Raw genomic sequence first — 10,701 nt, 5'->3', positions numbered from 1 at the left:
CCAGGACTCTGGGATCACGCCCTGAGCCGAAGGCAGGCGCTTAATGACTGAGCCACCCAGGTGCCCCCTAATCATAGGCTTAAATGCAAAACATAGTATAAAATTTCTAGAAGAAAACATATAAGATCATTTTTGCGACCTCAGATTAGGCAAAGATTTCTTTGACTCAACACCGACATTATAATCAATAATAGATAAAGTTGAATAACTAGATTCATCAAAATTTAGAAACTTCAACTCTGATAGACTATTAAGAAAATGAAAATACAAGCGACAGGCTGGCAGAACTTATTTTATAAATTGTGATAAAGGACTTGTATACAGAATGTATAAAGAACTCTCAAAACTCAGGAATAATAAAACCCAATAAAAGTGGGCAAAAGAGTTGAATATGCACTTTACCAAGGAAGACCTACAGATATCAAATAAGCACATAAAAATGTCATTAATCCACACTGAGACCCATAATGACAACATCATTAGTCATTAACCTATTCTCTAACACACCTATTGGACTGGCTAAAATTTAAAAGAGTAACAATAGTAAGTGCTGCTAAGGATATGAAGCAACTGAAACTCATATAATGCTGTGGGAATGGAAAATAGTTTAGTAGTTTCTAAAAAGCTAAACATTCACACTCCTTATGGCCCAGCTATTCCACTTCTAGGTATTTACCCAAAAGTAATGAACGCATATGTCCACATAAAGATGTGTAAATGTTCATGGCAGTTTTATTTATAATAGCTCAAACCTGAAAGAAACTAAAATGCCCACTAACATGTGAATGGATAAACAATTTGTGGCAGATCTATACATTGGAATACTAGTCAGCAACAAAAAAGAAATGCACTATTGATGTGCTCAGCAACGTGGGGATAAATCTCAAAAGAATTTTGCTTAGCGGAAGAAGCCACACAAAAAGAGTACATGTTATAGGATTCCATACATATGTAATTACAGAAAATGCAAACTTCTCTATAGTGATATAAAGAAGACCAGTGATTGTCTGGAGGGTTGTTTTTAGTGGTGAAAGGAAGGACTGAGAAAACTTTTGGGGTGATGGAATGGCTCATTATTTTGACTATGGTGATGGCTTCACAGGAGTATATATGTATCAAAATTTATTAAATGGTACAATTTAAATATGTGCAGTTTATTACCTATCAATTATAGCTCAATAAAATGGAAAAATTAAGAAGTAAAGGATTTATGGCCTTGGTACTGTTTTAAAGTTCTCAACTTTTATTTCATCAGTATGCTTCTATGAAATAAGTCTGGTTACCTTAAAAAAATACACGTAGGTCTATTCCCCCAGATTAATTTTGGGCAGTATAAGAGAAATGTCTGGAGTTTTAAGACATTTCCAAATAGTAATAAACTACAGGTTAATCAGCGGTGGAAAAAGAGAAACACAGAACCTCTGGATTTAAGGCATGGCAAGGGGTGGGCTGGGAGATCAGGAAAGGAAACCAAGGATGAAACGAAGGGGGTGGGGGGATGGGACGTTTCTTGGCAGAAGGAAGAGGCAAGACAGTGCCTACACGTCCTCACCAGCAACTCTACAGATTCTCTAGGCAGGTGGCTCCAAGTGGATTAAAATGTTACAACGGATGACAGGTTCTCAGTCAGGAAAACAGCTCCTCTCTGAGTTAGTCCTGCTCCCTGGAAACTCCGTGGTTGGAGCGTTAAGAGTAGGCGCCGGACGCTGGTCGGTCTCCACGCTTCTTCACCCGACGCTGCGTCCCGTTCTCGGTCGCCCCCTGCTGGCTGGCGCCTGGGGACCCGTAGGCGCACGGGTGAGGCAGGAGGCTAGGTGCCGCCAATAACGTCGCTGCAATGGAGGGGAGACGCGGGTACCTCCCCAGACGTTGGCCGCCTCGGCATTCTGGCACCAGTATGGCTGCCCCAGAATCCAGTGTCCCAAATGCGGAGCTCACTCCGGCTTCTCTCTGCTTCCGTCCGTCCATTTTCATTAGGGTCTTACTGGTGGGTGTCGAGCTAAGGGAGCTGCGTTAAATGGCTGTGACCTCCAGGTTTCAGGGCAGAACTTCCAAGCATTTGGAAGCGAGGGGCCGCAGAAGAGTCCGACTATTGGAGAATTGTCACAATTACACCCCCATGTTTCGAGGAACTGAGGGAAGACGGAAACCAGATGGCCCCCTTAAATCCCAAACAGTAGCCCCCGCCCCCATTAGAGTCCATCCTGTTCCCGCCTCGTCCCAGATCTTGATCTATCACTTTACCACCGCATACAGAACATTGGAGATCGTCCTCATGTCCTATTGTCTCCAACCCTCAAGTGGCCGAGAGTGGGCAGTCCAGAAGCGTGGACCCGGCTCACCTGCCCGAAGGCAAGGTGGGAGGGACTTCCATGGGCTTTGATGAGGACCGGCGCGCGGTGAGGAGGGGCGGACCTACGACGGGAGAGTTAGAAACAGGCAGAAGCGCCCACACCTCCAGCTTCCAGCCCAGGCAAGCGAACTGCGTGACATTCCCGTCCACACCTGATTGACAGGAGGAGGGAGTCGCGGCCCAGGAGGCGGGAGTGGGTGTGCAGAGGCGGAGACAAACCCCAGCCGCGCGCCAAGCCAGCCAAGGCTTGCTCTCTTAGACGGTTGGGGTCTGGGTCTCGTGCCCCCTACCTCGTCAGGCGGCCCGGTGGCTCCTGAGAGCCTGGCACCCACAGCCTGGCAAGGATCACGACGTGTCCCCGGCTGGGGCTGCTGCCTGCAAGGAGGGGGCAGGGAAGCCGGGAGCCCCGTGCGCCACTTCCCCGGCAGCCTCGGCCTGGGCCAGGACTGGCTCGCGGTTCCCTCGCGGCTGTGCTCGGGTCCGCCTCCCCCACCCTCCCCCTTCCCGCGAGCTGCCTCCGCCCTCCTTCCTCTGCCTCCACCCTCAACCCCCATCCCCGTCTGTCGGGAGCTGGGCTCCGAGCCCTTAGTCTGCCCGAGCTCTGGATGTGGGCGCCGGACAAGTCCGCGGCGCCTCCACCCAAGATGGACAGCCGCTACACCAGCACTGCGGGCATCGGGGACTTGAACCAGCTGAGCGCGGCCATCCCGGCCACGCGGGTGGAGGTGTCCGTGTCCTGCAGGTGAGGACGCAGCCCTTCCCCTCCCTCCTCCTGCTCTCCCGTCTGCCTGGTGGGTAGCGCTTGCCAAGCGCTCGGGGTACCCCGAGGCTTTGCTGGGGTGAGAAGTTGCGAGACGAGTGGGAAATACCTCAGTTGTGGGTCTGAGTCACCCCCAGCTCCAGTGACACAGAGCGGAGAGCGCGAACTGGAGGCGAGTGGTGGGCTACGGAACTGAGACTTTTAATTTTCTTTCTGGGAAATGCTGTAAAAGTTGGCTGGGCTGTGACTCAGCGGCGGGAACCCCGGCCGCCGCCCACTTTGCAAGCCCTTTTTACGTCCCAAACCCGAGCTGTATGGTTGGGTGATGACGGGAATCAAAGGGGACAGCATTGCCAAAAGCGCTTGTGACCGCTGCACGCAGTGGCCCGGGACTCCCTTCGCGAAGGCTTGTGCAAACCTGTTATTGCTACAGTTGGCTCCAAACCTCGCAGCTTCCTCCCCACCCACTTCCTGGAGCCTTCCAGCTTGCTTCCCTCTTCCCCCCCAACCTTTCCGGGCTCCTTGCCTTATAGGCAGAGATTTCGGCTCCAGCTCTTTTGCAGACGAATGTGTGCCTTACCCAAAATCTGGGAAGTCACGACTTTCTGCCTGCAAGTAGACACAGTTTGAGTGCTTGTAACAACTGACACTCTGCCCAAGGACTGTAAATTTCGACCCTTTGCCTGACGTTGTTTGGGTCGGTGTTCCTGTAAATAAAGCAGCGTAACTGCTGTATCCCAGAAGGTTTTGAGAAGGAGATGGGGCGGACTATACTAAATTGATAATGGCAGAAGGAGAGGGAGAATTTGCATAATATTGACTCTGGAGCCCACTCCCTTGTTTGCATAGCAGGATCTCTCTCAGCGGAAAACTCTTGTCTCTGACCATTTTAGCCCCAGGGTTGTTTTCAATGCGCTAAATTGCCACCCCCTCGCATTCCTTTCCTTAGCAAAATTTGCCTTGAAGGGATCTAACAAACCTGGGGAATCTTGGATGTAAATAAACCCTGAAACTTAAAATGCTGTCACCCCAGTAGTATTCGATTTTGCATTTTCATAAGACTGAGTCTAAAGCCAAAGGAATGGATTTTCTTTTCTGTGGAAATTAAAGCACTGAAAACCCCAGTAGAGGTGTTAATTAGGGGATAGGGGATAGCCTTCAGCTATCCCTGAAACTATATGTCTTGATTGCTCGCTTCCTCTTAAGGCTAACCTCAGACTGTGGAAACAGTGCTGATAATGATAGCTAAACTTGAGCTCTTGCCTTTCTGTGCTCATTGCTTTAAGGGCTGCCAGAGATTTCTTCCTGTCAATTGAACAGGTGAAGCTATATGGAAAACTCTTTTCAGGCATTAATTTCTAGGCCTTTTTCTTTTCTCTGAAGTTGCCTCTGAAGCTCAAGGGAGGTCATTAGTATACACACATAATGCAAGGCCAAAAGTCCTACAATAAAAGCATTTTCTAGAGTTCTTCTCCTCTGCTGAACATCCTACAAAGCTTGAATGGCATGTGGCCTGTACTTGGAATGAATATAAAAATGTTATAAATTAAATCCAAATTTCCCAAAAGCTCTTTAGGACTGGTGGGGAAATGATACCTTCACTTGTCTTTCTACCAATGGGATTCATGGTTAACCACCCATTTGTGTGTGTGTGTGTGCGTGCGTGCGCGCGCGTGTGCACACACACACACACACACATGCCAGGTGTGTTGGGAATCTTGTAGTTAATTGGCTTTAAGCCAGTTTGTTTAAACTTGGTACCTCAGGCCCTGGGTATCCCCTTGTTCTAGCCTTTTCTTCATACCATTGATTTGGTGTCTTGTTTTTTAAGTTTCAAAAAAAAAAAAAAAAAGTCCTGAAATAGAACGCAAGTACTTAGAGTGCTTACGTTGTTGGGAGTTGAATCTTGGAAACATAGATGGTGTCATCTGGGCTTTGGCCTAAGAGACCCGGTTAAGATTCTGGCTCTGTGATCTAATCATGTTGTTACCTTGGAGTTCTTACTTAGACTGAGCTTCCTCATCTGTAAAATGAGGGAAATTATGGTATTTATCTCCTATAGAATGATATCAGAGTCTGACAGGATAATGTCTGAAAAGTGTTTACACAATGTAGGACACAAAAGAAAGTGTTAAAAAATGCTAGCTGTTATGGTATTGAAAATAGTATTTACTCAATAAATATTATATGTGCTTCAGTTTGGAATTCTGTGAATAGTCCTTCTCTTTTGTAGTTCAGTAAATTGGTAAAGAAGACAGGGATAGAGGCAGTCTTGGGATACCTGTTCTCTCTTCTTTGACGAGTATAAAGACTTATATGCTAGGAATTTTTTTGGGGGGGAATTTCACTTAACAACAACACTCAGTTATAGGCCCCTCAGTCTTACTATGGGCAAGCAGAGCAAGGAATTCCCTTGCCTTTCTGTTAGAGACCTCTGATGATTTTCTGACACTTCAAAAAGCAATTCGGGAATAGAATCCCTTTTGATAACCTCCTTTCTTTGTCCCCAGTCTGAGACCTTTAAAAATCTTTATGACATTTTCATCTTCATTTCGGGGGAGGTGAGAAATCAACAATTGAAGCTTGAAGCTAAATACAGTTCATGGAGATCATTTAGTCTATTCACTCACCAAGTGTTTAATGTCTTTTATGTGTTTAGCGTTATGCCCTGCTCCATGACACATGCAAGAGAAGTTCTCTGAAAGTGTAAAGTCTGGTTGGGAGATGGGTATTCCGTAATACGTGATCAGATGGGAGTGCATCCACACATGAGGATCGTGCACGGAGAGGGACGAGATCACTGTGCACTGCAGTGCTTGGGATACTCTACAAGGAGGAGATGGGGCTTGAGGGGAGGTGAGATGAATGGCCATGGTTTTCATTAGAGAAGGGACAGTATGACATGGAAGTGGCCACAGACTTGGTGTGTTAGGGTGACAAGTCCACTCTTCTAGCAGTTTAGTAGAGACAAGCTCCTACTCTATGACTTCCCTTCAACCCATTGTGTAGTTTTCCTCGCATTAATTTTTCTTCATTATGTTACTTCATAGATTTTTTAAAAAAGATTTTATTTATTTATTAGAGAGAGAGACAGCCAGCGAGAGAGGGAACACAAGCAGGGGGAGTGGGAGAGGAAGAAGCAGGCTCCCAGTGGAGGAGCCTGATGTGGGGCTCGATCCCAGAACTCCAGGATCATGCCCTGAGCCGGAGGCAGACGCTTAACGACTGAGCCACCCAGGTGCCCCACTTCATAGATTTTTAAAGTTAATTGGGTTACCTAATAAAAATGCCAATAGCTGAAATGGTACAACCTTCGAAACATAAAATAACATTTATAACATTCCCATTGGATTCTGAAAACAGATTAATTAGAATGAGGTAAAACCAATGGGAAAAATAATATGTAGTAATCACCCATTTCCCTGGAACTTTGGTTTGGTGAGCTATTTCTAACACATAATCTTGGTCATTTTCTCTGATTGAGAAGGTAGCTTATCCATTAAAAAAGCTGTGAGAGCATTCTGTGTTTCTAGACTTTGTAAGTTAACCATCACATGTAACTTCTTTCGCAGCAATAATCTTATAATGGTGATAAACCCAATTTTAAACACTCATGTGTTTAAAGGAAGAATACAAAATGGGAGCACCTACTTTGTGCTAGGCATTCTGTAAATGCCTGACCTGGCCATGCCCAATCTCACCACTCCTCACATGAACACCGTGACTGAATATAGTCTAACTGACATGTGCTTACTATGTGCTAAAGCTGATGACAGATAAATGTGGCTGCAAAACACGAATCAGTGGTACCGTCCCAAAGCTTGTGCTGGTATCCTAGTGGACCGAGTCCTCTTTGTGTGTGTGACTATGCATGTGCCCATCTCTCTGCCCCAAACACCCCTTCCTCCCTGCTTCCCTGTCATTTTGATTAGCTGGTGCTCCTTCTTCAAGACTCAGGTCAAACATCATTTCTCTCAGGACTCCTCTCCCAAAGTGGATTTTGTTTTCCCAAAGCAGCTGGTAGGTACCAGTATTACAGTTACATTGTAATTCTTGGTTTCTGTATTCACCTTGAGGACAAGTTTTGTTTCTTTCATGTCTATGGTTTCTGAGCCTGGCACGGAATATGTCGTCAACAAATGCTGGATGCTGACATTCTCTGAATGAGTCATCTGGCATGGGAAGGGTTGCTTGTCTATTAAACTACAGACTTCTGGGTTCCCACACCAGATCTGCTCTCAAAATCTCTGGGACTGGGGCCCAGGAATCTGGACTTTTCATAAGTTTATCATGTGCTGATAATACATATTGAAATGTTTGATGAGGAAATGACTGACTGTGGTCACTCGGTCTGGATTAGCAATACCTGTGCTCCTCGGATATTAGGAGATACTTTTCAGGGATGTGTGCTGGAGCTGGCCTGAGTGGGATTGAGACAGGAATTTGTGCACTAGTTGTTAAATAAAGCAATTACTAAACATTAAATCATATAAATCTAAAATTAAATACATTATATTTTAAAGCAAAGTTAAGACATACTCAGAAGTTATCACTTCCCAATGATTTTACTACATTTTACTATTATCTGTACTCTTCACTGTCACCTGTGCTCTAGCTTTTTAATCGGTGAGGTGACAGCATTATGCAGCTACTGCTGCTCATCTCTTCCAGCCCTGTTCAGTGACGTCACATGGGTAGGTTGACGTTGGCTGTGGTGGGAATACTTACACGGTGGAAACTGGTAAATACTGCAGATCAGGTCTTGTTTTGTTGTCTGCACTTAAGACATTCCATGGGAATCAACTGGCCCTATGGAATTTACAGTGAAAATATCATATTACTATTATTACCTAGAAGTTGTATGCTCAGCTACACATACTTTATGTCAATACAATTTATAACAAGTTATGTAAATACACACATGCACACACACACAAACATCTCAGCATTCAGCATTTTTTTTTGGAGAGCTCATTGTTAAGCATATGTTGCTTACATACACATCACTGTTTATAGGCCTTTTTAAAAGATTATACAAAGGAAAAAGTTTGCCGCTGTTGGACTGTAACTATTAGAAATGACAGTGTCAAGGTCAGCACTGTTGTGGTCTTGCTTCTCTACTTGGAACAAGTGAGGCTGTGTGGTTTCATAATCCATGAAAGGTTGTGACAGCTTGCAAGTGTATTGTGAATGAAACAGGAGGATAACTGAACCTCTATACCCTTTTTCCTTTCTTCTCCTTCTCACATGTTTCTTTCCATGTGTTCCTTATTCTCTCTCATTTTGGAGACATTTTTTTCTGTTTCTCCATTTACTGGTGGCATATACTTTGCAAGTTTACATGTTACAGTTCTAATTCCAGACCACCTGGGAAAGTGAAGGGGTATTGCAAGAGAGAGAATGTGCTTGGTCCGGTGGGGATTGGCCCAGTTTGAAGCAGATGTGTTGGCTGTTCTGATTATCCATGGTGAAAGGAGGAAAGAGTTCAAACACAGCAATGGGGGTTTCCACCCCAGTCTGCGTTGGTTGATCTCTTAGACATACTCTACCCTTCTTTAAATAGACAAGAAGTTTGGATTTAGTGTGTAAATAGGTTTCAAATGATGTTGCTAACTGAAAAATTAATAATGTTACTATAAGCTAGGGGAAACTAGAACGCCTGTTACTGTGTTCATAACAGGTAAACTGAGGGCCAAGTGTGGCATGGCCATAACATCCTATTCTTCAGGCTCTGTAGTTCTTGAGGTCTTGTGGTTCGAAAGTGTAGTGACCCCACGTTGCTTTTCTCAGCCATGTGAGTTTGTCTTAGCCCCAGAGTTTCAGGAATATTTGTACCAGGGCATTTCTGGACAGTCATCTCAGAGTCTCGATGTGGGAGTTGCCCAGGTGAGACAAAAGCCTTCCTCATGGTGTTCCACCAATATTTTGGTCCGCTCTGTGTTGTTGTTGTTGTTGTTGTTGTTTTTATAGCATTTGGGGCCTGGGTTGTTCTAAAACAGCCCTGGGATGTGGAGAATGTGAGTCTAGAAGCAATTCACAAAGCAAGGCCCTGAGAGAGAGGGTGTAAACGGCTGTGCTCTTTTAGGTACTTTTTTATGGCGTAACAGGCAGAGTCCTGCATTCCCTGTTTATGTTTACTCGAGGCAGGGAGGAAAAACAGCCCCTCTCAAAGGGATTTTATTCAGTTGTTAGCCTGTTTTAGAATAATAACATTTGCTTATTCGAGCCAGTTTTACTTAGTCTAGAAGAGCACAGGTGTGGAACTAGACCAGTTCTACCGCTGCTAGCTGTGAAGCCTTGGAAAGTTACTTTGTTTCCCTGTTCCTCAATTTCCTCACCCTGTAAAGTGGGGAGAATAATGGCCCCTATGTCTTGTATTTGTTTTGAGGGTTAAGTAAGTTAATACACCTAGATGAGTGAAAATACTGCTTTTTGTATTAGTTAAGCACTCAGAATTACAGATGAATTTACATACAAAATAAAAATCACCCACTGTTCCATCAAGCCATGAACATTTAGTTCATTTATAAGTCACCTTTATAGTCCCTCTCTTTCCCTCGTGTGTATGTGTGTGTGCGTACGCTCACACACATTATACAGAGGGATCACACTATATTCTATGCAATTTATCTTCTGTACTTTTCTGCTTGTTTTATATCATGTATATGTTACTGTCATTAGGTTTTGAGAAAAACACCCTCATGTCTGTGAAGTAGTCTATTCTATGGGCATACTATAGTTATTTAACTTATCTCTTATTTTCCAAAATTTATTTTAAAAAGTTACTATTCAGAATAATGCTAATGAGCATTCTTATTCACGAACACTTGACAACAGCTATGATTATTTTTTTCCTGGGGATAGTTTTCTAGAGCTGAAGTTATTAATAAGCTATCTTCTCAAGGGGATTTTAATAGCTTATTTTGGTTGTTTTCCCCCCATTCCTCTTTAAATAAGCAGACTCAAGTCTAAACTACTGACTGCACCTTTCTAAATACTTTTATTCCCATGAGAAAATTGCACTGAAAGATTAATGAGAATTTGGGGCAGCAGAGTATAGAAGCAAGAAAATGGAATTAGGAGTCAGATGTCTTTAAATCCCATTTTTATCCCTTTTTGGAATGTTATTTCGGGTAACTTATTTCAACTTTTGGAATCTCATTTCCTAATCAGTAATACAGAAATGATTTAAAAACCAAATTTATAGGATTATTAGAGAGATAAATGAAATAAAGTCTATAAAGTGCCCAGGATTGTGCCTGTCACAAGAAAAGCACTTAATAGCTCTCTTATCTCAGTTTCTTATGAATATATTACTAGGTGGCATACAAGCAACATAGAAGACAGGGTACCTGTATTTTAGACAAATTTATAATCAATTAGGGGAGTGCTAGAAATATGAAATGCAAGGTGACATAAAGCTTCATGTTCAAGATGATGCATGATAGCCCAGCTCATAAACCTAAATGTAGAGGATGTCCAGAAGAAAAGTGGTCAGAAGAGTGTGGATTTGGAAGTACGTAGGATATTTCTACGGATTCTACTCCATGGCTCCCCCACACCAACACACACAATTAGATATGTGGAC

General features: G+C 43.9%; 1 protein-coding gene across 1 annotated transcript in view; it reads left to right on the top strand.

Annotated features, from left to right (window-relative positions):
- Positions 1-2,196: 2,196 nt before the first annotated feature.
- CPNE8 (copine 8) overlaps positions 2,197-10,701 on the top strand; it is a 211,855-nt gene continuing 203,350 nt past the window's right edge. The window contains exon 1 of the mRNA XM_045776528.2: positions 2,197-3,095. Coding sequence (XP_045632484.1) covers positions 2,959-3,095 — 137 coding nt within the window. The 5' untranslated portion in view covers positions 2,197-2,958. The remainder of the gene's footprint in view (positions 3,096-10,701) is intronic.

Source organism: Ursus americanus, chromosome 25, assembly GCF_024610735.1.
Source record: "Ursus americanus isolate L20-20 chromosome 25, mUrsAme1.1.p, whole genome shotgun sequence".
NCBI lineage: Eukaryota > Metazoa > Chordata > Mammalia > Carnivora > Ursidae > Ursus > Ursus americanus.
Note: the sequence above shows the minus strand (reverse complement) of the source record. Positions and strands in the feature narration are given on the sequence as shown.